Below are 26,885 nucleotides of genomic sequence, written 5' to 3' on the forward strand. Positions count from 1 at the left end.
TGGCACGGGTGAAGAGGTTCACCACCTCGGGATGTTCACGCAATTTCCTGGAATCTGAGGGTTCCTTCCTGATAGACCCCCCTGGCATGGTGAGAGTGCTCTGTTTTAGGCTCTGAGCAGAGAGGGACTGTTGTTTTATGGTTTCCTCCTTTGAACCTCAGGACAGGATCTCTCAGGTGTTTATATTTTAACTTGCACCAATTCCCTGGTTCTAATGCTTTTGCTGCCCGAAACTCAGTTGTCCGTGTATAAAAGGAAGAATTAGGTTTCCACAGACAGAGTGCAGAGCTCAATTTTCATCCCCAGCATACATACAACCATGTAAAATTCACATTCTTCATACACAGGTTAGCCCTAACAATGCTTTATCTTTTCTACAGGAGAAAACTTTTTAATGGGAACCATGGAGGAGAATTTTAACACAAAACTGACTGAGAAATTTCGTGCTACACACAGGCAAATGCTATTTTCGATTCTTAGGCAGACTTTTTACTCTCATTTTTCAATTTAATGCCATGTTCAATTCACCATTTTGCACCAACAAATTATGCACAAAGAAGTTTCCCTGATCCTACCTCGTTTTGAGCTTGAACTTCGCTGAAAATCCTAGGTTTTCTTTCTGCATGGTTGTTTTCTGTGTTTCCTGTAGAAGCCTTCCTGTAGAACGAAACGATGCTTCCTTTAGAGCCCGATAGGCGTGAGATTTTTAAAAAATGGCAGAAATCTTGAGAAATCAGGCAAGAATCTTGCAGAGGACCATTGGTTAACTGATCTGGACGTGGTGGACCCGTGCTTTAGTTGTGACCATAGTTGAACAAAGAGTGGTGAGAGTTTCAGTCGAGCATCATCTAATTTCGGCGTGGTTTGTGGTGAGGGAGTGAGGTGGCCAGGTGTACGTGGCCACATGCAGACTGCAGTGCTATGATGAACTGTATGTTCTCTTCTTGTTAATCAGTTGCACTAGAGTTCAAACGGCCAACACTACCTGTTCTTTTTTAATTTCACGTGAGTTGTCTATACACGTATGCTGCATGATTTCTGGCTGAGCGCTAGAGAACTGGACAAGGCACTGTCGGCTTAATCCCACCACTTCATTCGTTTATGCAGTTTCGAATCATATTGATGCAAATAGAGGAACTGGTTTAGACACATACTTGTAAGTCGACGTGCTGCTGGGTCCTTTTTTTTGCTGCTGCATGCTCACGTTCCCTTGCTGCATGCCTGGATCCTTTATGCTATAAGCTTTTTGTTGTCTGATGTGTGGTTATTTTTCTTGTGCAAGTATCCTCTGGCTGGATCCACGCTGTAGGAGCTAGCTTCAACGTTCAGATCTGCACCCTCATGCTGTTGACGCTAAATTTTTACAGGACATAAATTTGTTTTCTCCATTACTCCCGAACGATAGACCGGATCGATCTGAAACTTTCTGAGCATGTTCCTATCATCATTATGCACCTCCCATAGCAAAATTGCGATCAATGGATGCACAGATTTCGAGAAAAATGGAAAATGGCTGAAGATTACAGAGATCAATTTCTCAGAAACCATGCATCAGAATCGGCTGAAACTGCTTGGGTAGGTTACTATCACCCCTATGCATCTCCCCATGAAATAGGTTTTGAAACGGATGCACGGATATGGAGAAAATGCAAAAATGGTTGAAGGTGATGGAGGCTGATTTCTTGGAAACCGTGCACCAGAATTGGCTGAAATTGCTCGGGCATGTTGCCATCATCCCTATACAACTCCCCGTAAGATGGTTTTGTAAATGGATGCACGGTTTTCACGTGAGGGAAAAAACAAATTTCAGCACTATGTATTTTTGCTTCCAAGCATTCTGCAGTTTTTTGCATGGTAAGAAAAATGGGCTTGGGCTATAATGCAGACTTGGAATTCGTTGATGCAGAGTCTAGATGGAGCTTGGATAGGTAGGGTGTGCAAGACTTTGCTGCTTGACTTGTCATTAAAAATTCTGGCTGTCAATCTGAGGAAAATAGGGTTTCTTGTATCACTGTGCAGGAACACATAACCAGGTGGGTGACGGAGGTGTAAAGAGATGGAACAGGGTGCCATATGGTGATGGGTGGAAACAGGGGTGGCTGCAGGCCTAACAAACAGATTCCAACATTCAGATTCCCCTCCAAAATCGATTTTGGCTCGCCCGAAGGTTCTACAAGATGTTTCCTATAGAAATACAGAACTCCCTGTAGAAAGCCCAGAACTTCCTGTAGAGGGTGGAATCTCAACCTGAATGTGATCAAATCCTAGGAAAGGTGAGTGGTCATGGAGGGAGTGTCTGTAGGGATGTCCTGTAGCCTGGTACAAACCCCTATCCTTGTTTTGCGTGACCCTCCTTGCCTGCAATGTATTCCCTGCAACCTGCAATTATTCCACAGAGATTAGGCCTGTTTTTTTTCTCTTCTTTTTTTTCTTTTTTCGAAAACAACTAGGGTGCCTCATGGAGGTTTTCACCCTAATTGCCTGCCCTGGGCGCCTCCAACGGAGGTTTTCACCCAGGGATCTTATTCTCTTTTTATTTTCTCTTTTTTCCAACCCATTGACAGTCTCATGGAGGTTTTCAATCAATGAGCCAATCTAAGGCGCCTCCGAGGAGGTTTTCACCTTAGATTTTTATTTTCCTCTTATTTTCATTTTTTCTCTTCTTTTTTTTTCTAGCCTACCCTGCTTGAAAAAAAAATCATTTTCAAGTATAAGAATACTTCCAATGGAGCCATGTGCACATCAAGATTAGAGAAAAAATGATGTGGAGGCTTGAAATGCATGCTTTGACAGCTATCCAGATTTCAGAGACCAAATGATTTGACTTTGAAGGGATCAAACATAGCTGAGGAAGAGAGTACTGCTGCAACTTAGTGACTGTCTGGAACCATATCTCAATATAGCTCTGATATCCTTGGTCCTCTTGCTGATCTGGATCATTCTTCATGTCACCTTCTATCATGACCTTCTCATCTTCCTCTTTTTGCTGATTTTTCTCTTGACTACATGGAGGATTTGATGGTAACCATGAGGGAACTCTCTTGATCTCTGATTCTGATGTCTTCTCTTCATCAAGTGCAGCCCATGGTTCTTTGATCTCCTCTTTTGAATCTTCTTTTGCTGGATGTGGTCTTTCAATGCTTTCAAGATAATCTCTTTTTTGCAATACTCTTCCTGAGCTATGGTGAAGATCATTGAGCTCAAGAGGGGCCATTTGGACATGTTGTGCCTCAGCTTTGTAATTGGGTTGAGCTATTCCAATGTGCGGGTTTGAAAATGGTGGTACGGGTAGTTGAGTGGGGGTGTATATTTGATATGGATGTGGATGGGGTTGTGGTTAGGCAGGCATTTGGGGCTGCCTTGGTGGAGGAGGAGGCGATGGTTGCAGTTGAGCAGGTGGTGAAGGCAAAGGAGTGGGATGAGAGTTGTACTGGGGCCTCCACCCTTGATGAGGTGCATTCCATTGAGGTTGTGGCTGAGCATAAGAGTGAAATGAATAAGTAGCTGGTTGGGCATAATATGGAGATGGATCCGACCAAGGAGGGGTTGTGGACCAGGAAAGATGAGCAGGGGGACCCCAAGAAGGCATGGAAGTGGCTGGATAGGGGTTGTAATAGGTCTGGGATGTCCCTTGCATTCCCTGCTGGTAAGGTATGGGTCCATGTGGCCTCCTTTGGTTCAGATAATAGAGTGGTTCAGTGGTTCCTTTTGCCCTCTGATATGTAGCTTTGATTCCAGGCAAGGAAGGGCACTAATTCGTAGGATGGTATTCTTCACAGACGAAACACACTTCTAGGGAGTGCATTGGACATTCATTCCTAGGATGCTTTCTAGTGCACCTAGGACAAAAGATGTCCAAAGCCCTCTTGGCTTCCTCTTGCTTCCTTTGGATCTGCAAGGTATCCAGTTGCATAGCAAGAAACTGCCTTATCTCGCTCTTGAAATCTTCCATCTGATTTGAAAATTCGTTTTTGGATAAGGTCCTGCTCCCAACATTTCTGCTTGTAGCCATTTGCTCCAGAGGAATGTTTTCTTCTTCTTCTTCCCTTGAGGTTTTTCAAATATGTCTTGTTGTCTACCTAATGGTTCTTTAATCACAACCATCGAAGAAGAGAGAAGGTTGGTTGTGTGAAGCAGTGGGGGTGTTGTGCAATCATTTTTCTAAAATATCTCTACTCCTACAAGGTGTTTGGTCAATTTAGTGTGTCCTAAATTGCTATATAAATTGTCAATCCGGGAGTCGTAAACTGCTGAAGTGAAGTGCACTATATATGCAAGATAACCGATTTCTTACTTCTTTGTCGTTTTTTATTTTTGGTTTGTTTTTGGGTTTATCTTTTGTTGATTCCCTAATGTGAGATGGCAATTCTAAAAGTCAAGTATGGATATAAGTGTTCAAGGCAATGGTGACCTTTAAAATAATTTCCAAACTTCAAAGTTTTCAAACTTGAAATGATGAAATCAATTACCAAGAGAAAATAAAAATGTACCTAAATTCTAATTAAACCAAACAGTGAGCTAGTGACTATGAAACCCAGTATCCTTGCTGCTGTATAAAAAGAAAACTGAACTCAAAGCAATTCAAAAACTGTAAGCAAAGTAAACTAAATCATATTACATCAACTCATATTCTGACCCCTCACCATTCGACTCGCTCTGGCTATAGGAGGTAATCATAAACAAATTGAGTAATCTGATATCTAAATTGCATAAAATGAAACTAAGATCAAACTACGCATTCATACTTCAATCCCTCACCATTCGACTCGCTCTGGCTATAGGAGGTAACTGAAAATGACATGAGTAATCTAATCACTAACTTGCAGAAAAATAAACCAATATCAAACTACGCATTCATAGTTCAATCCCTCACCATTCGACTCGCTCTGGCTATAGGAGGTAACTGAAAATGACATGAGTAGTCTAATATCTATCTTGCAGAAAAGTAAATGAACAAAACAAAACTGAAAGAAATAAACAGTGCTGGAATTAGAACTAAGAAAATAAATCAGCAGAAGGACAAGATAATTCCATCATGTCATTAGTCATTAAAAAGCTATGTGCACTTGTCCGCGTTGTCTATTAGAACCTGAAATAAAGACATTGATCAGTTAACAGTCATTAGAAAGCATAAAAGAAACTATGGACAACAATCAACATGAATACCGTAAGCAATGTAATATATACAAGCAAACGATTATGGCATCAGGAACGTAAAGGAAGAAAGCATGAAACTATACAGTAATTACAGAACCTTGGTGTACAGGGGCCCTCTGCAACCTTGGCCAATCAGAAATCAACCACGAATTGAGCTTAAAAACAGTGTCTTCTCATGTATTAAAATGTAGTCATAACATAAGGATTAAGCCACGGCACAATGGGCTCGTAAAACAGTCAAAATTACATACACAAAGCTAGCTAATATGCGTATGAGGACGCTTTATTTATAACAGGAAATGACACAACTACTTCCTAAAATCTGCGCTGATAAATAGACACGTGAATAACCACGTTCGGAAATCTAGCAATATGGTAGCCGTGAAAATTAAATCCAAGGAGGGTGGCTGTTAGATTTGGTTCACAGAGCAGTCCACAGGTTTTAGCACACCTCCTGGGATTTAGGAATTTGCCACGCAAGTCTTCACGTGGTGAAAAACAGAGTTCTGCCACTGTAAAACTCTTAGGTTGACCACCGCTTGACTGTCTTTGACCACAGCCTTCTATGAGTGATTCGGCTGAACCAAGGGGACACGTTCCATGTCCACATCATTTGCAACTTGCCCATGTGGCCGGATTCTCCAGTAGACACCTGTAACATAGACTTCAACAAAAAGGTTGTGGAAAGTTGAGCTGGCTGCGGAAAGTGACAAGATTCTGCAGCTGACTGAGTAAAAATCTAAATCAAACAGCAGTCACACAACATAGTTAGGAAACCATTTTATATGCTCTTTTTAAACTAATATGCAATGATTTGACAACTTAGGAGGTTTAGGTAACTGGAAAAAAAAGGCTAAAAAGGTATATAGGGAAGATGCAAGTTTGGGACTCAACATACCCCCACTGTGAAGGTGTTGCATGTCCTCATGCAACCAAAATTTTGGTCATCCCCCTTTAGTCCATATGTTCTGAAGCCTTTGCTAGTACATCCAGTCCTCTTCTCTTCTTTCTTGGTGCTACCACCATCCTGGGCTTTCTTATCAAACATCTGAATTTGGGATTGATTAATTCCCTGCTCAATTTTCTGCACTTTTTCTTTAATTTCTTGTTCTTTTTCTGCCACAGTCCCAAATGTAGCATACTATTATCATGAATGATTTTGTCCACTTTGCTTTGCTCCTTTAATGTTTCATTTTCTTGTTTAATGTGCCTATTTAAAACCTCCAATTCAAACACTTCTTATTTTAAAGATTGGACTTGTGCTTCTTGTGTTATGTGTGGTAGAGTGGATGATGTGCTCGTGCCTGCAGCTGTCTTCTCTAAGGATTCGAGGTAATCATACACCTCTTGCTGACTTGGATCTATTTCGGGTGTTTTCCTTGGGCTGACTTCAAAGTCTTGTTGAGGAGGAGGACTGCTTTCTAATTCTGGCCAAGAAGGACTTACATCAACATCTGGAGGACTGGTTTCAATATTTGGCTGAGGATGAGGTGGACTACGGCTAGCTGGAGGTTTCTCGGGTGTTTCCCCACCCAAGTCAATGAAGTGGGGTCCTTTTACTTGTGTTTTCCTCCACTTTCCTCTAAGCCTGTTGCTTCTTCTTAAATACTATGGGCTAGTACTCTCTTCTTCCATGCTCTGTTTTCCTTTTTCTTTCTTCTTGGCTGTAGCAGCTTGTTTTTGAAGATGCACTAGTCTCTCAGACAACACTTGATAGTCTTCCTCTATAGATGGCTCTGGTGATTGGTAGACATCTTCTATGTTCCTTTTTCCTTTCAATTTCCTCTGTTTTCTGTCCTTAGTTCTTTCCTCCTTCTCTTTTTGACCAACTTCTTTAGTTTTGCTAATAGGAGAGTCTTGGATTATGGCACTTTTTTCTTTTCTCCTACTCCTTCTTGGTGTCTTTGGTGTACTGCTTTCAGGTGCCTTAGATGGCTCTTGAAAGTAGTTTATTACTAGAAACCATTCCCAGGTATCTTTGTTTTTCTTTAATTGATCTTCAATTAGAATCCTCACGAGTCCATGATGATATAAATGAGGTTCTATGTCCCCTATGTTCTTTTGGACTGTGGTGCTCATCTTTTTCAAGCTCAGCAATAAGAAATAAGGCAGATTAAGGGTTTGGTTCTCTAAGAAGTTCATCAATAACCTAGTATGATACATCTACATTGCTCCAAATCGGCCTTCACAAGTGATAAACTTTTGAATGATTAACAGTAAGCTGGCCCACTCTTCTTTTAATGCATGAACATGAATTCCTTTTGTGAATATAGTAACATCCATACCTGGGTTACATAATATAATTCTCCATGCCTGCTCGTCCAAACTTTTGTTTTTAAACCAACGCTCACCTTCCTGGGGCAAGTCTGTGGCAGCTGCTATTGATGCTTCAGTGACCTTGAACGTAAGGTCTCCAATCTCCACCACCTAGCCATTGAAAGACCTTGCAAAGGCTTTTGTTACCTCCTTATTGTGGCCCTTAAATTTTTGAATGAAGCGTAGCCATTTAGCCTTCTTCAGCAAATCTTTTACTTGAGGGTATCCTTAAAAGAACTTAGGCCCTTCCGGTTCTGCCCTCAATAATTGTCCCATCCTTTCCTCTGTTTGAAATTCAACTGAAATTCAACTGCGTGTGAGGGTTTAGCAGAGGTAAGATGGCTAGGTTGCAGGGTTTATGGAAAAACAGTGGCTGAAAATGGAAGATGGATAACAGGTAATGGGAGTGTTCAGGAACTGTAAGCGGAAACAGGGGATGAGCAGCCGAAGTGAGTTCATGAAATGGAGTGGAGACGTATATGAACGAGGTGTGGCTTTAACAAAATGGTAGGGTAGTGAGGTGGAGTCAGAATTTTTAAACTGAACGGCTGCGTAAGAGATGTTACACGTTGATGGAATGGCTGCGAAAAGTACGGTGGAGAGGAGCCATAATTAAATGGGTCACATCTCATGAGTACAAGTGGAGTATGAAAGTGCAGTCAACTACGAGTTAGACCTGAAAATTAATCATGACACCGTTTAGGGAATAAATGCATCGTTCATGGAGGGATGTCGTGGAATGGTAATGGAGCTATCGTGGTAATCATTGCATATAGTGGAGCTTTAAGGTTTAATAACTATGTAAAATTGTGCCTTTGATTGCTATTTGAAAGAAATTTTTACTCATACCTTGGAATCCTTGTCATTTGTTGTCCATTAGCCCTTAATCAACTGCTCCTTATTGATGTCTGTAGATGCTCCATGTCTTCATAACATATGCTCAGTCATACCTGCATTTTCATGATTATTGCACTAACATTTTGACTGTAAATTTGAAAAACAGAGTGGTGACTGCGGAAACTGCTTCTGGCTGCAGAAACTGATTCCAGCTGTGAAAACTGACACAGAAACCACTTGGCTGAATAAAGATAGTTAGATAATAACTATCTGATTGGAAATGGTCATGAAAAAGACTTTTATTGATGAAATGGAGTGAGATGAAGTGGAGTGGAGTGAAATGAAAATGAAATGGAGATGGAGTGGGATGGAAATGAAGTGAAGTGAAAATGGGAAAGAAAGAGAGATTTTTTTTTGAAAATATAGAGTGTCAGGTGTCCCTGATTTTCACTCTACATTTTCTGTATAAGACTGCCAATCAGTGATTGGTTTTCAGGCTTATACAATTTTTTTTATTTTTTTTATTTTATTTTTAACAGAAATGAACAAAGGCTAGGTTGGTGGGGAAGAAGGATTCTTCTTCACTAGCCTTATTGTAGAATTCTCTTGAACCATTTTGACAAATTCCTCTTTTGAGAGTGGCTTATGATAAATCTTTAATCTGTGGCCATTCACAATAAGAGGAGTTTGAAATTCATCAATGGTCTTGATTCTCACCGCTCTATTGCTAAAGACTTGGTCAATCTCATATGGCCCAAGCCAATGGGTCTGAAATTTACCTTTGAAGTCTTTAAACTTGGAATCAAATAGTAATGCCCAATCTCCCTCTTGAAACTTTTTCTCTTTGATGTATCTGTCATGCCACTTAGCTCTTTGATGTTGAACTAGATCAATTCTTAGGATTGCTTCTTGTCTGATCTCATCTAGCTCATTCAACTGCTCCATTCTGTGCTTTTGGGCTTCTGATAGATCCATCCCCAACTGAACTGCCATCTTGAAAGTTTTGACTTGAAACTCAATGGGGAGCAGGACTTCTCATATGCCAATCTAGTTGTCCTGCCTGTTGCTGACTAAGAAAATGTCTCTCTAACACTCTGGAAAATATTCCTGACCTATGGAACTAAGAACAAGCTCCTTTTCAATTGGATTGAATTTCTCTTCTGAAGCAAATGTGCAGTCCCTGCATTGCTTCCTGGAGAAAATCTCAACTTCCTCTTTCTAACTCTCTAGAACTAGAAAAATTCCTTCGGACTCACTATCTATGCCCCTCCCCACTTCCCTTCTTTGGCTCGAACTCTTCCCGCAATTTCTACAGATCTCTGGAAAATCAAACTGCCCAAGGAAATTGATCTCAAGTGTGTTACTCCATCTACCCATCGACTTGTTCTTATAATCTCACTGTGGGACTCCAACGACCAAGATTAAATCTTATAAATGGCTAAGATTATTTCCTAGTCGATCCGTATGAGTTTCTAGATAATTCTCACCTTTCTCAATTAACATTAATTAATTAACTAGTTTTCCTAAGTTTAGACTTAAGAAAAATTTACAAATTGATTAATAATCTAATTGAGACACTTCTAGGTGGAATTTCCATAAACGATTATGCGTTTTTTATCTCTTTCGTTTTAGCCTCTCCACAAAGTTTCGAGACTAGAACACCTCCGATGCTATAAAAACTAACACTCCTTCTTAGCGAGGAAGGTATTCTAGTGCTGCATTACTACTACAACACCCTGTTTCTACATCACCCTTTGTACACGTTGTTGATGTCTGGATACTGCCCACCAACCACTACGCAACTCTGATGTTACATTTGTGTTGCTGCTGACATTGCTATATTGTTGCCAACTCTACATCTGCACTGCAAATCCCTCTCATCTATTATTGTTGCTACTGCAACTACTACAACTGAGAAGCATTCAAAATACTAAATCATTTGTGTTTTTGTGTTGCATTTGTCTCTTGAGCATCTAATTGTTACTAGCCACTGCACTGTCTACTGAAGAATTTGCATTGTTGTTGACTCTACCTCTGAGCCTCCTGCTCTGTTGTCAACACTTCTCTGCGCTTCTCAACAATTGACTGCAACTAGTCTGCAATTTTCACTATGGAATCTGATTTCATCAACTAACATTGATCCATCCTTCTATTGAATATTGTGGGCCCTCGTAGCAAGGTAATGATCCATGAGGAAGACACTTTAGTGGACCCTACGCATCCTCTACAACTTTGGGACTATAACGCCATATCACCCCACCTCACTCCTGGAGGTATAGCTACAAACATGGTGAAATATTCCTCCATATTAGAGGACAACTTGTCTATCTTTGTGGATGTTGCCACCTGGTTTTGCTTCTCTTGCTTTTCATTCTTCCTGAGAGGACACTAGGTACTGTAGTGGCCAAACTCGCAACAAATGAAGCACTTGACCTTATATAGGTCCTTTTTCTTCTTCTTCTTCTCCCCTTGTCCCTAGCTGGAATCCTTTGATGCAAGGGCCACATTTTCCTCTTTCTTCTCACCCTTCAAACCCTTACCGTTGATTCCACTGAAGGAGCTCTTAACTAAAGCTTGCCTAATCTCCTCTTGCTGTAGGTCTGAACACATCTTGTCCCACTCTAGTAATGTGTCTTGTCCCAAGATACTTTTGACAAAGACTTGCCATTCCTCTTAGACACTATTTAGGGCCAAATGCACAAGCTCTATAGGTTGAGGCACCTCCGCAATGACTGCAAGTTGATCCCGAATTTCTTGAATTCTGCTGAGGAAGGGATCTATGCCTGCACCCTTCTGCATCCTAATGTTTCTCAACTTATCTTGTAGGAACATATTCCACTGCTCAGAAGGATTCTGATGTAGCTGAGTGAGAGCATCCCACATCTTCTTGGCAGTGTTCTTGCTAGATATATGTGAGACTATATGGTCCCGAATGCCATCCAAGATCATCTACTTTGCCTTTGCCATATCTTTCATGTACTCTCAGAGCTTATCTACATATTTTAGTACTGCCACCACGTTCTTTGCATAGGTATTCAATCCAAATTCATCTAGTAGGAAGGAAATCCTAGCCTTTCAAATGACATAGTTGGAGGCTCCCTCCAACCTCTCCTGATCTCAAAGCCTAGTTGCGGCCATCTCTGCTTCTGAATCGAAAAAGTCCCTCTTTCACTTGCCCGACTTTTGAATCTGTTATGCACACTCCCTTCTAGAGTGAGAAAATATGCTTGCAACTACTACTGACTGCAACTGGAAATTTGGATTTCTAGGCTAGAAACCCTCTCACATATTTTCCTCTGTGTGTGCACTTTCTCTTCCACCCGACGTTGCTTCTACTCTAGCAAATGCTACAAAACCCTTCTGTGCCCAAACAAGGAATCTGTCCAGTGAAAATATTGGACTGTTGCTCCCTTTGCCTACTAGAATAACTCAATCTAGTAAGCTGGATTTTTTTGCAACCATGCACTGAAAAATCAGACTGCCCAACAATTCGTACTACTTGGCTTAGGCTTTGCACAACCCCTAGAAATTTGTTTTGTTGCTTCTTCTAAACAACTAATTTCTTCCTCCATTTCTGATCTTCCCCGTCTAATCAAAATCGCTTTCATACCATGTGAAAATTTCACAATTGAAATTCTATTGCAGCAACTGGAATTAATTCTTCTAACTGATAAATTAATTTTCAATTTATTTGCTAGGAAAATATAAAATAAATCACACTGCAATATTCAAAAATAAAAATACATCAGAAGATAAAATGGAAACTAAAAAAACACTGGCACACACACACAAAATATATGAAATCATTTTTTCGGACAAAAGTCCCCGGAAAAACCCAACTTGGGAAAATTGATGTAGCGGTTGAGGGTTTTTATTATTAAGCAACAGTGAGAAATCTATGCCAAAATGGAAAATCTATCCAAGAGAAATACTGGAAAAAATTCTCTAAGGGAAATCCTTTCTCTGAGCAATCCCGGCACTTGACTGCCTTTGAAAAGCTAGTTGTCAAACTAGCTCTATGCGGGCCCTACGTCACCCTAGAGCAGTTCCCCAAACATTCTGCCTAAATCATCTGCCAATCTAGCCATCCTGCCTATTGTTGACTAAGAAACTGTCTCTTCGGCACTCTGGAAAATGTTCTTGGCCTATGGAAATGAGAAGGAGCTCCTCTTCAACTGGATCAAATTGCTCTTTTGAAGCAACTATGCAGTGCCTGCACTGCTTCTTGGAGAAAATATCGACCTCCTCTTTCTAACTCTCTAGAACTAGAAAACTTCCTTCGGACTCACTATCTATGCCCCTCTCCGCTTCCCTTCTATAGCTCGAACTCTTTCGACAACTGTTTCTGCTCTCTGAAAAATCAAACTGCCCAAGGAAATTGATCTCAAGTGTGTTACTCCATCTACCCATCGACTTGTTCTTATAATATCACTATGGGACTCCAAAGACCAAGATTAAAACTTAATCAATGGCTGAGATCATTTCCTTGTCGATACGTGTGAGTTTCTAGAGAATGCTCACCTTTCTCAATTAATATTGATTAATTAACCAATTTTCCTAAGTTTAGACTTAGGAAATATTTAAAAATTGGTTAATAATCAAATTGAGACACTTCTAGGTGGAATTTCCAAAGATGATTTGTGGGTTTTGGAGAACTCCTGTGTTTTAGCCTCTCCACAAAGTTTCGAGACTATAACACCTTTGATGCTACAAAAACTAACATGGAGGAGTCATGTCACTATGTTTTTATTAGGTATTAGGTTGTGTGAGTGGATTTTAGACACCATAGGAGCTTGTTTGTCTTTGTGGACCCATAGCCCTAGCTTAGGGGTGATTTGTTGTTGAGAAAATTGGAGTAGAAAATTCCATGGTTGGGTGGAACATCTGACACTTGCAACCAATTATGTAAATGTCATAAAAATAACCATTTGCTCACTATTAATTTTATAGTTTTAAGGCTATGCTAAAATGCTTGAATATTATGCTTATTTCATTAGATATGTATTTAAATGTTGTTGTGTATGTTTAATTAATTTGCACTCACTTTATTAAGAATTATGCTATTTACACATGCATATATATGTTATGTTGCACATTTGTCTGCTTCTTTGATTGATATTAGAACAAACTGATAGTAACATTGCCCAATAACACAACTGGGTATGCTACATTTCTTTTTTAGGAGATGTATATCAATGTTTCACCCATTCCTTGAGGGCTAGTTTAAAAAATTTGAGTTTTCACCCCCATATGTAGATTGGAGATGCAATTACCCATTTGTTCCATTTTTTTGAGATTATCTCCCAGGCCCCAAGATCTTACAACCATAATAGATTGAACCTCAAAGGAAGAGGCTCAAAGTTTGGGGTTTCAAGGACTTGCAGATCAATTGGTTTATGATTAGAAATGGCCAATGGGATGACCCTTGAAGATATAATATCGTCATGCAACATAATAACACTTTGAATGAGGAACCTGTCCATCCTTGCTATGATGTGGCCTAGTCCAAGCCTCTTATTGATCCAAGTATATTTTCCTTTCAACAATTTGACATCCACTAAGTATCAATCAATCATAAGATTTTTTTTGTTTTTTTCACAATGGGTCTCTAACTATGATTCCCCCTCTTTTTTCTTTACCATTTAAAATCACATTAAAGTCCCCAACTATGATGCTATTATGAGAAAATTCAGTCTTTCAGAAATTGAAGAGAGAGCCAACAATGGTCTTTTTTCTTTGTAAGTTGTAGGCGTATAAACATTTAGAATGTTGTAATTCTTACCTGATTACTGATGGTGATACAAATTAAGACCCAATATTGAGTTTGATGTGAATATTCTAAGCAGATAGATGAGTTTCCCAAGGGTGAAAATGCCTCATAAATATCCTTTGGAACTGACCATTGTTCCTGATTCTCTTCTTTTCCAATTCACTTTACATACTCTCAACATTTTTTATGCCTCTAACTTAGTTTCCTCCATGGAGGATATATGGTTTTTCAAATTTTAATAAATCTCTCATTGCTTCTTCTTTTAACTAGCTACCTAAACTTCTACAATTGAAGGAGACCAAATTCATTGCCTAATAGAGGAGGGTTTGTGGCTTCCACCATGTGATGGAGCATTGATTCTAAGACCCTTTGCACTTTTAGATCCAACCCCTAGATACTTTTCTATAGTCATTTGAATACCCATGTTTTTCTCCTTCGTTCACTACTTCTTCCTTTTTTTCCTTTAGTTTTCTTCTTTCCTTCTTGCCTTCCTTCTCCGAAGGTATCTCCTATATTCATCCTCCTCTTTGTCTTCTTCTTCTTACTGTTATTGTGTTTTTGTTTAAGATAACTCATGGGTATTGTTGTTTGTTTGGAGCATGGTTGATTTCTTTTTTGCTTGTCCAAAGTAGTATCTCCATTAACTGTAGGGGTGTAACTTCCTAGGCTCCAAAGTGAATAGGGAATTTGGAAGGGAATACCAAAATGGGGGCTATGGAAAGTTGTGCTATGAATTTAGTTAACTAAATTGGATCTTCTTGGGAAAGGCCTTCAAAATTGTTGGTTGGTGAGCATGTGCTTCCTCCTTTAATACAACCTGGAGACTAAGCTAAACTTCCACAATTTTGACTTAAAATATTTTTTTTAGGCAATGCTTAATCTTCTTGAGATTGAAGAGCCAATTTCTTTGATCTAGAGGGGTTTGAAGAACTCAAGGTTAATGGGGCTGATTTTAGAATTCTTACAACTAATAGGTATTTGGAGCTCATATTTTTATTGACAACTTGTTATTGCTCTTCATTTTTTGGAGTAGGTTGATATGGAGGGAGGGTTTTCTTGCACTCCTTTGCAAAGAAATTGTATTTGTGCCAAGTATTGCATTTAAAGGGCAATTTCTTATAGTCCAAAGGCTGTACATGCATCCAATTATCGAGAGTTAAGAGGATTTCTTTTGGAAGCCTTTTTTTAGATCTATGTCCAAATAGATCTTGGTGTATGTGAACATGCCATCATTGGGCTCAAATTTATCAATGTAATGCTCTAGAGAATTTTCGATGCTACACAACGAGCCTTCATTCCATTGATGAAAAGGTAGATGTGAAAGATGAACCTAGACTAGGTCCGTCAAAGGAACATCAATCTCATGGTTGAAATCTAGGGTCCATTTGTTTAGATACATTCCTTTGGTGCCAAATAAGTATGGACCATTCCTAATGATGAGGTGCCTATCTTGTTTGGCTTAAAAGAGGAAGGTGTAAAAACCCCTACTACAAAAGCAACGAGTTAGCTTACCTTTAATTAAAACCTACCAATTTCTCTAAACCTAGGTGACCGTTGATTAAAGGGTAGGCCAATTTCCTATAAACTAGACAATAAAACCATGTTAAGCTAAAGCGAGAGCCACATGTTTGGAAATGGAGGCTCAAAGGGGAACCTCAAGAATATTGTCAAGTTTTATTATGAATTGAGAAGGTTGGGATTTCAAAACTTTCCCTGGGGCAAAGATGAGTGCTTCAAAATAAAGAACTTTGTTGTCTCGAGTTGTGGGGTGTGGTGGGGTGGCGCAACAACCCCCTCTAGGATTATATTTCATGGTGTAACAACAAGAACCCTATAGTGGTGGCCCTAGTAGTAGCAACAAACCCTCTTCTCTTCCTCAATCTCCTTATTAACACTATCTACTAGAATTCTCATATCCCTTAATTTTCAAAGGTGATTGATATTGATAATTATTCACTTCCTCATGTTCCTTCTATTGCTAACAACATACAAGTATACTTATCTTGATCTACACATAAATTACTGAGATATTCCCATACCAAGTGTTAAGATAAGATAGATCCACATAACTTTGTTGAGATGAATAACTCCAATAAATTATTATTGAAATCATCAACTTAAAGGAAACATATATTCTCAATCATTAACTTAAATTGTGACTTCAACTATACATTAAATAATTTGGATTAAGCTCTACAACATAAAGCAATTCAAAAGCTTAGTGTCCATAGCTCGGGGGTTGGGTAGATTGTTTGTTTTCCTTTCCACCTAAGTTTAATTATGAGAAGTGACATATTGATTTGTTGTGATAAGGTTAGAAATACCTCGGGATAGAGATAAGTGATAGCAAGTAAATTTAATCCCAAACCTAACTTAGATTACTCCAATAAACCTAAGGAGAAATCCACATGCCTATAATCACGTGTGTGAGGTTGGTACAAGAGTCACCTTAGCTAGTTATTGAAGCATGAAGGTAGGTACACACAATTAAGAGGTGGGTGAAAGTGTTAGCTCACTTAGTTATGATAACATGCATTGAGTAAAATCATCTTTGAGAAGTGTGAGATTCAAACAAGCATGGAGGAAAAGGAGAAGAAATATGATTAGAGAAATGTGTAGTTTTACAAAGAGGAAGAAGGAAATAATTACAGAGTTTTGGTGTGCTACAAGAGGTTGCAACCATATTCTATGTTGAAAAGTAGTTTTTAGAGCTTGAGTTTACGTTGAGGACTAGGCTAGTATGCCTATGAGAAGTCTTCACTGAAAATTATCCAAGATCCTATGTAAACATTGCTGTGAGCACTCCTATAATAACTAGATTTCCTAAAGCCATCATTTTCAAAATTCCTGGGCATTTTTGTGTTGGAGCTTTGGAGGGGATGGAGATTGTCTAAGGAATACTTGTGCAGAGAAGGAAATTTCATCCCTTGGGCTGTGCACACTAATGGGGAATGGAGTTGGGTTTTTGGAATTGTTTCAGGAGTCATGTCACTATGCTTTTATTGGTTATTTGGTTGTGTGAGTGGATTTTAGACACCATAGGAGCTTGCTCATCTTTGTGGAATCACAGCCCTAGCTCATGGGTGATTTGTTGTTGAGAAAATTAGAGCAACATAGTCCATGGTTGGGTGGAACATCCAACACCTGCAACCAATTATGTAAATGTCATAAAACTAACCATTTTCTCACTTTTAATTTTATAGTTTTAATGTTATGATAAAATTCTTGAATATTGTGTAATTCATGAGTTATGTATTTAAATGTTATTGTGCATGTTTAATTAATTTTCATTCACTTTTTAACAATTATGTTATCTACATGCATATATGTGTTACGTCGCACATTTTTCTTCTTTTTTGATTGGTATCAGAACAATTTAATAGTACTATGGTCCAATAAGGCAAATGGGTATGTTGCATTTCTTTATTATGAGAGATATATCGATGTTTCACCCATTCCTCGAGGGCTAGTTTAACAAATTTGAGTTTATGCTCCCTTTCGTAGATTGGAGATGCAATTATCCATTTGTTCCATTAAATCTAAAAGGAAGAGGCCCAAAGTTTGGGGTTTCAAGGACTTGGGGAGAAATTGGTTTATGATTAGAAATGGCCAATGGGCTGACCCTAGAAGATATAACATTTTCATGCAACAAAAGATTACTCTGAATGAGGAATCTCTCCATCCTTGCTATGATGTGGCCTATTCCAAGTGTCTTATTGATCCAAGCATATTTTCCTTTCAATTATTTGACATCCACTGAGTCTCAATCCATCATAAGATCTTTGTTTCTTTTTTTTTCACAATAGGCCTCCAACTATCTTTACCATTTAAAATCACATTGAAGTCCCCAACAATGATGTTATTTTGAAAAAAATTAGTCTTTTAGAACTTGAAGAGAGAGCCAACCGTATTATTTTTTCTTTGTAAGTTGTAGGCATATAAACATTAAAAATGTTGTGATGCTTACCTGATTACTGATGGTGATACAAATTAAGATGCAATATCGAGTTTGATGTGAAAATTCATGAAAAATTCCAAGCATATAAATGAGTATCCCAAAGGGTGCAGATTCCTCCTGAATCCCATTTGGAGCTGGCCATTGTTCTTGATTCTCTTCTTTTCCAATGCACTTTACATACTACCAACATTTTTTATGCCTCTAATTTAGTTTCCTCTAAGGAAAATGGATGGTTTTTCAAATTATAATAAATATCTCATTGCTTCTTCTTTTAATAAGCTACCCAAACCTCTACAATTCAAGGAAACCAAATCCATTGCCTAATAGAGGAGGGTTTGTGACTTCCACTATGTGATGGAGCATAAATTCTAAGACTCTTTGCACTTTGGGATCCAACCCCTAAAGATTTTACTATTGTTGTCTAAATACCCAAATTTTTCTTCTTTGTTTATTGCTTTTTTTTTTTTTTTTTTTTTCTTTTAGTTTGCTTCTTGCCTTCTTGTTTTCCTTCTTCAAAAGTCTTTCCTATATTTTGTCCTTCTCTTTGTCTTTCTCTTCTAACTATTATTCTTTTTTTTTTAAGATACCTTATGGGTACCGTTGTTCGTTTGGAACATGGTTGATTTCCTTTTGCTTGTCCAAAGTAGTACCTCCATTAGTTGTAAGCGGTGTAACTTCCTAAGCTTTTATTGTCACTGCTACAACACCCTCCAAACTTTCACTACATTTGAATTTTGAATCCTACTATCACTGAGTCACTTCGATCAACAAATATTGTTTCATGTTATTCTATGTGTTTCAAGTGTCTTTGAATGGTCTCAAGCGTCGTCACATTGATCAGAACATATTTTGGTGCATTTCATGATCATAACATCTTTGTTGTCATAAAAAAACACTTTTTGGTCACATATTCGTCATTTGTCAAGTGGCGTTTTGACGTATATTCATCCTTTTTCAAGTTCGTCTAAGATTTCTTGACGAGTTGGTATGTTTCGCACATGGTTCTATGTCTCAACTCATCTTGTTCACCCCCCCGCCTCATATTCCCGACTTAGACAAATTTTCGGTTTCAAAGAAAACCCCTTAAGGCCAAGAGTGCATGAGCGCACTCTGAAGCCTTGATAGGGAATCCTTCGTTGTTTGGAAGTTCACCATGCACCCTCTAGGGGCACAAGTCACACTCCTTAACCCTCTTCCCCCTTCCTTACTCTGAACTGCGCCCTCTTAGAGACCAAGTCTTCCTTGAGTGTACTCCTTCGACTCGAAGAAGTGCGCCCTCCTTGAGTGCATGTGTGCACCCTGAAGTCCTGAAACCTACACCCTTCAGCCTTTAGAAGTGCGCCCTATGCCCTCCATCTCTCCCTTGGGCACACAACACACTTGGGAAGCTCGAAGCCTTCCCCTTCGTCCTTCAGACTTGCGCCATGCACCCTGCCTTGATTGTCCCCTTCTTTTGAGCACATGAGCACATGCTGAAGCCCCGAAGCCTTCCCTCTTCATCCCTTCATCCTTTTAAAGTGCGCCCATGCACCCTGAAGCCCCTTTTATCCCTCTTGAGTGCACCGGAAAGGCATGAATAGAAAATATGCATGAAACATGGTATAATAGGAGACTTTAAGCTAAAGGTTGCTCGTCATGAGTGATTTGTAGATACAGGTATTTCAAAAACATCATGGCAAGCACACATGAGGAAGATCAGACAAGGAGAACAAACAAAGGAATCTTAGAAAGAATGAAGAACACGCTTGAATCTTGATGATCAAAGCACCCCAAAGACTCCATTTGATCAAAGACCCTTTGGAGGGTAGAGGACATCAACAATTGAAGCTGCATAAAGAATGAAGATACAGTTGACAACCATGTCACCACTGGAGAAAGTCCATGTCATCAGTCACTATTAGTCCCAGTCACTACATGTCAAGTCTCATCACACGATGATGTGGAAGTCGTGATGTACTATTGTAATCTTTCTAAAGACAAATAAGTGGAAGACCAAGAGTCATGTATGAACTAAAGAGTCATGGAAGTCCAAAAGACATGTATTACCAAAAGTCACATGTAATTCCAAAATTCATTTGGAATTCCAAAGGTTGTGGAGTCCAAAGGTCACTAGAAGTTAGAAAGTCAAAAGTCACGAGGATGTGAAAGGTCATGCCTCAAGTTATAAATACATCCTCATTTCTCATGTAAGGGGCTTTTAACCTTGGCTTCTCCCACAAGGCATTAGAGAGACAAACTTAGTACTTTTGGGGAGCAAGTAGTGACTCTAACGCTCCACTATTGGAGCTTGTGGTGTTCATTGTATTTATGTATATTGGGACTTTTGATTGATATTGAAGCCTTCCATGCCAACACATTTTCACACATGGATTGTGAATGTTTCTAAGACTATTATTTGAATGTTTATGGTTCATGTTTGCTTTCATTAGTATTGGAGTAATTGAACTATTTCGGTGACTTCAGTGCTTCTTGTTGGAAATGTGTTGTTATGTTTATAATGATTGTCGCATCCTTGTGAACTATTTCGCTTGATGTCAGACGAGCCTTTCTCTTTCACGTGTGTCTCCATTAGGGTAGTACTATTACTTCTCTCTTAGAGGCTCACTTCATTTCCCCTCTGCAATAAGAGAACCTTGATACATCTACAATCGAACATTCACAAGGCACACTAGCTTGCTCATTCAAAAGGACATTTGCACTTCTCTCTCATGCTGACAGCTAAAGCCAAGGCATATCTTTAAGTAAATGACAATCGAGCCGTATTTCGGATGAGACTCCTACACCAAATGGTGAGAGGTCTAGTTTGGACCTTATATCGAGGAGATCCTCTGTATGTTGGCGGTATCTAGCACTACCAAAAACTTCAAAGTGAATAGGAAATTTGGAAGGGAATATCGAAGTGGGGGTTGTGATTTATTGTGATGAATTTAGTAAACTAAATTGGATCTTCTTGGGAAAGGCCTTCAAACTTGGTGGTTGGTGAGCTTGTGCTTCCTCCCTTAATAAAACCTGGAGACCAAGCTACATTTCCACAATTTCGACTTAAAATATTTTTTAGGCAAGGCCTGAGCTTCTTGAGATTGAGGAGTCAATTGCTTTGATTCGAAGGAGGTTGAAGGACTTAAGGTTAATGGGGTTGAATTTAAAATTCTTACAATTACTAGGTGTTTGAAGCTCATATTTTTTTAACAACTTGCTATTGCTCTTCCTTTTTTCTAGTAGGTTGGGATGGAGGGAGTATTTTCTTGCAATCCTTTACAAACTGTTTATATTTGTTACAAGTATTGCATTTAAAGGGAAATTGCTTATAGTCCAATGGCTCAACATGCTTCCAATTATCGAGAGTTAAGAGGATTTCTTTTGGAAGTCTTTTATTTTAGATCTAAATCCACGAAGATCTTGGTGTATGTGAACATGCCATCCTTAGGTTCAAATTTATCACTGTAATTCCCTAGAGAATTTTCGATGCTACATAATGAGTCTTCATTTCACTGATGAAAAGGTAGATGTAGAAGATGAACCACGACTAGGATCGTCAAAGGAAGATCAATCTCATGGTTGAAAATATAGGGTCCATTTTTTCATATACATTCCTTTGGTGCCAAAGAAGTATGGACCATTCCTAATGATGAGATCCCTATCTTATTTGGCTTGAAAGAGGAAGGTGTAAAAACCCCTACTACAAAGCAACGAGTTAGCTTACCTTTAATTAAAACCTATCCATTTCTCTAAACTGAGGTGGCTATTGATCAAAGGGCAGGCCAATTTCCTATAAACTAGACAATCAAACCATGTTAAGCAAGAGCAAGAGCCACATATATGTAAATGGAGGCTCAAAGGGGAACCTCAAGAATATTGTCAAGTTTTATTATGAACTGAGAAGGTTGTGATTCCAAAACTTTCCCTAGGGCAAATATGAGTGCTTGAAAATAAAGAACTTCATTGTCCAGAGTTGTGGGGTGTGGTGGGGTGGCGCGACAACCCCTTGTAGGATTAGATTCCACAATGCAACAACAAGAACCCTATAGTGGTAGCCCAAGTAGTAGCAACAAACCCTCCTCTTGCTTAATCTCCTTATTAACACTACCTACTAGCATCTCATATCCCTCAATTTCAAAGGTGATTGCTATTGCTAATTGTTCATCTCCTCACGCTCCTTCTATTACTAACAACATACAAATGTAATGATCTTGATTTACACAAATTATTGAGATATGTCCATACCAAGTGTTAAGATAAGATGGATCCACATAACTTTATTGAGATGAATAACTCCAATAACTTATTATTGAAATCATCAACTTATAGGAAACATATCATCTCAATCATTAATTTAAACTATGACTTCAAATATACATAAATAATTTAGACTAAGCTCTACAACACATAGCAGTTTAGTAGAGCAGTTTAAAAGTTTAGGGAAGATTGTTTGTTTTCCTTTCCACCTGTTTTTAGTAAGTCTTAAAAAATGACATTTTGATTTGTCGTGATAGAGCTCAAAGTCCCTTAGAATATAGATTTTGGTTGCAGATAAATTTAATCCCAAACCTAACTCAGATTTCCCCATTAAATTACCCATTCCCTTACTTTTTCTTAAAGGACCAAAAAGGCAAAACAGCAGCATAAAAAGACTAAGCTTTTTTGAAAGATCCCTCAATCCTGGAAATCACATCACATAAACCACTCAAAATTCAAATACGCCAGTTCTGGTCCAAAACAACCATCAAAACGGCCCAGTTAATCATATCAAGCAACACTCCTCACTCTTGTTCGAGGGACTTCGGGCTCTGCCAAATCCTGCATTGACACGAAAGGTTTGGAAGTTTTAATCCATTTTACAATTTATTAGTTTTTAGTCATCTGCAAAAACGCAGATGCGCCTCATGAGCCATACCTACTTTTTTGAATTATATACAGCATCTCTGAAGTTTTTTGAAACCCAACTTCACGGTCGTGGTGAAAATGGAGGACTACGAACAAAATCGTTTGGAAAAATTCATTGTAGGGTCTTTGCCCACAATTGCGTACATTCCGGATTTCATCACAGAGGCTGAACAAAACCATCTATTGCAGCAGGTTCAATGCTCTTTTTTTTCTCGTTTGTTTCCTAGCATTTCAGAAACTAAAATTTGGTGTTGAATTCGTTGCAACTTGTTTGTTTGTAAAACGGTAAACAACATTTCCTTATCATACAGCTTGATAAACTGAATTGTATCATGAATTATCAGATAAATTCAGCCCCGATGTCAAAGTGGAAATCCTTGAAAAACCGGAGGCTCCAAAACTGGGGTAGGAGTGTTATTACTGTTTTTTATAGTTTTTGTTTTGAGCTTTCTCAGGCATTGTAGCAGATATTTAGGGCATTTAGATGAATGCACGTTAAATTCCACATAGCCTGTCAAAGGAACTGTCTTATCGATGTTTGTTTTGCCTATAAATTGAACTGCGATAGTAGCCTACTTAGTCCTTTTGTATTTATATTGTATGATCAACGATGTATGCCATTAGCTTCCTTAGTTCATTATTTTTCAGTTGTTAATAGATGCTGAAAAGAATCGCTATTGGTGTCCCATGATGGTGTTGGTCTACAGGAGGTGTGGTGCATGAGAAGGGTCTTCTGCCTCAAGCCTGTAAGTATAAACTTTCTGTAATAGAAATTGCTAAAGTTATTAAAAAGACTTTATGTGATAACAATTTATTTGAGGCTAATTCTAAGAGTTGGCTTCGATTACAATGGTGGTCACTGTCACTGGAAATATAAAAACAGAAAAAAACAGGGATGAGTGCAGCGTACTGATTTGTTCTATAAAGGCTACATAATGGTTTATTATTTGTTATAGAGACACAGTCAACTTATCTCCATGTTTTGAGCAGTTAGTTAGCATTATTGAGTGGGTCATTCGGCTATAAATAATAAAGCAAAACAGCCAGACATCATAAGTGTCTTTTGGCCAATCTCCTTATTAGCTTCTTTACTCAACTAATTGTCATTGGTAGACTGTATCATTCGGTATCAGAGTTGGTTTGCTTCTGGCCTCGGGTCTAGCCCTTCTCGAGGGATATTGCCCTTGCTAGATCTCTTACAAGGCTGGCAAGAGAAGGCACTCATGATCTCATACAGGGTAAATGCAAGTCTTCAACCTCTATAACGATATATTTTTCCCTATTTTCCCAATTCTGTCAGTGTTCCATTTGCGACTCTTGCAGCCTCTCCTTCCATGTTCTGGATCAGGGCAATCATCCTCTTTTTTGTGACTGACAACTCCAGACCTCCACAGTTTGCAGTATTGTACTATTGATTGGCCCAGTCCATCCATCCCTGGCACACCAAGGAAAAGCCTGCCATTTCTGAACAGGCTTCCAACAATCCTAGCGTGGATACAACCCTTGCATGTACAATTTCTTCAAATACTTTGCCTACTTTGTCTTGATGCACAACCACCCAACACCTCCTTTGCAATAATCCCATCTTCGCCAAACACTTGTATCATGTTTATGCTTTATGGAGATCTTCTGCAGCGGACATTATTGTTGGAAATAGTACCAAGGAGAGATGTTGGTAACATTAATGACTTTTTTATATTAATTTCATGGGTGGAAAAGGTATTAAAAGTGTTGTACCATGTACTTTTTCTAATATTAAAATCACTTATACTTTATAAAGTGATTTTATGTTTAAAGTACTAAGTGTACTTTTCTAATATTAAAGTGGAGTGAAAAATCACTTTATGAGAAAAATAGAAAAATGTAAATGTACTAGGAGGCTTTTAAGTAATGGGGCCAATGTGTGAGGGGTGTCAATTGGGAGAGTTAATCTCAACCACACATCTTGAGATTTGAAGATTAAATCTCATCCATTGGATCCTAGGTTTAGGGATTCAATCTTTCTAAGAGACAAAAGGAGAAAATGGATGCTTATTCTTCACTTTACACTTGAGAGAGCATGAGGAGAAGAGCAGATGAGAAACTTCAAGGAGAGAAGAAGAAATTGTAGAGGAGAAATTGCAGCCAAGGAGGGAGCACGAATTCCAAGGCATTGATTGTACATGCAACACGAAAATCGAGGAGCAGTGGCACAATTTTCTAGGAGAGGGGCTGCATGAATTTTGAGGAGATTGGCAGTGCAAAAATTGAGGCAGCAGGCTTGAAAATCAAGGAGCAGAACAAAACGCAGTTCAAGGAGGAACAACAACAGTCTGTCCTGAAATTCGAGGCATGAATTTCAGGACTGTCACCTACAGGCAGCACATTTTTCGAGGCAGATTTCAGCAACAGTATGACACAAATTTCGAGGAGGTACAGTCAGCCATTTGCACAAAATTTGATGCACCTTCCAGCACAGAAATTGAGGCTGATTTTGGGCACATTTTCCTAGGAGTTGAGCTGTGAGAAAATGCAGAAATTCTGGGCTTCAAAATTTGCTGAAAAATCTAAATTGTTCAGTGGGCACAAATTTCCAGAAATTGCATTTAATGCTTGCGCTGAAGGGAGATAAGTACTATGTTTAATTTTATGTATTTAGACTAATTTCTCAAGCAATAAAATCCTCCTTTGAAGACCGGTTTTCCTCAAGAGGCTGTGGGGCTTGACAAAAAATATGTGTCTCACATGCTTGAATGATGCTTAAATTTTGTATTAATTTCAGCTGATAGGAAAAGTGAAAAATAGTAGAAGTACTTTTTGAATGTTTATAATTAATGCATTCTGAAATTTATATCAGCGTGACAAAACATGTGGGTCGGGCCAAATAAACACATGCAAACTTGTAAATTGGGGTAAGGGTGCAGATCATTAATTTTCTACATGGTATCAGAGCAAAGTTGAGCTAAGTTAAGGCTCAAATCTCAAATTTCAGTCCGCTGATAAAGAGGGCAGAAATCTATCAAAGCCTTTAAACAGTGAACCGTACCTTTGAAATTTTGCTAGAAACCCAAAGACTTCAACAGTTCAGAGGGAGAGAGGTTCTAGCTTCTAGATTTGCTTCATTTTGTTGGTTGTGGGGTCATGGCTACTGGGTTGAGAGTAGAGGACAGATTGATGGGGGCTGAAAAGTTTGGCCCATGGAAGGGGAGGATCATGCTTTTACTGGAGGAGGTGGAAGTGTGGGATGATGTTGAAGTAGCTGTGCAAGCACCCACTGATTCAGCTTAGTTGGTCGAGTTCAACAAGAAGAATGCGAAGGCGAAGAGGATCCTTCTAGATGCCATCAAGGACCATTTATTTCCTCATGTTTTTGGGATGAAATATGCATATCAAATGTGGGAGTCCTTGGTCTCTTTGCACCAGAGTTCTAATGAAAGCAGGAAGATGGTGTTGAGACAAAAACTACGCAACACCAAGATGACCAAGACTGACAGTGTGTCATCTTTCCTTACCAAAGTCTCACAGGTGAAGGATGAGTTAGCTTCTATTGGAGAGATTGTTCTAGAGGAGCAGTTGGTTTGGATTGCTTTAGAGGGGTTCACCGAGAAGTGGTATAGTTTTATCCACAGCTTGATGGCCAGAGAACACTATCCTGGTTGGACGATGTGGGATGATTTCCTCCAGAAGGAGATCAAGAGGAGTATGAAAGGTGGCAGCAAGAGTGGTGGGGGAGGTGAAGAGGAGAATGTTGCTCTTGTGGCAAAGGGAAAGAAGGGAAAGAAGATCAAGAAGGGGTCTTCTAGTGGAGCAAAGTAGGATAAGGGGAACCAAAAGGCTAAGGAGAAGGACATGAACAAAGTGAAATGCTTTGCTTGTGAGAAGATGGGTCATTATCTTGTTTAGTGTCCCAACATGAAGGGTAAGAAGAAACAAGGAGTTGCAACTTCGACAAATGTGGATGATTTTGCACTATGTTTGATTCAG

General features: G+C 39.0%; 1 protein-coding gene across 3 annotated transcripts in view; it reads left to right on the top strand.

Moving 5' to 3' along the window:
- Positions 1–22,603: 22,603 nt before the first annotated feature.
- Positions 22,604–26,885, top strand: part of LOC149165129 (oxidoreductase) — a 33,366-nt gene continuing 29,084 nt past the window's right edge. The window contains exons 1-4 of one of the 3 annotated variants that reach the window (XM_089432247.1): positions 22,619–22,852; positions 22,956–23,114; positions 23,267–23,327; positions 23,630–23,668. In XM_089432247.1, the coding sequence (XP_089288373.1) occupies positions 23,001–23,114; positions 23,267–23,327; positions 23,630–23,668 (214 nt within the window). In that variant the 5' untranslated portion in view covers positions 22,619–22,852; positions 22,956–23,000. Of the gene's footprint in view, positions 22,853–22,955; positions 23,115–23,266; positions 23,328–23,629; positions 23,669–26,885 lie in introns of all 3 variants that reach the window. The other 2 variants (XM_089432249.1, XM_089432248.1) reach the window with 2 other exon arrangements.

Source organism: Pinus tabuliformis, chromosome 5_1 (genome assembly GCF_031772625.1).
Source record: "Pinus tabuliformis cultivar Carrire ecotype Pingquan chromosome 5_1, CPIR1, whole genome shotgun sequence".
NCBI classification, from domain to species: domain Eukaryota; kingdom Viridiplantae; phylum Streptophyta; class Pinopsida; order Pinales; family Pinaceae; genus Pinus; species Pinus tabuliformis.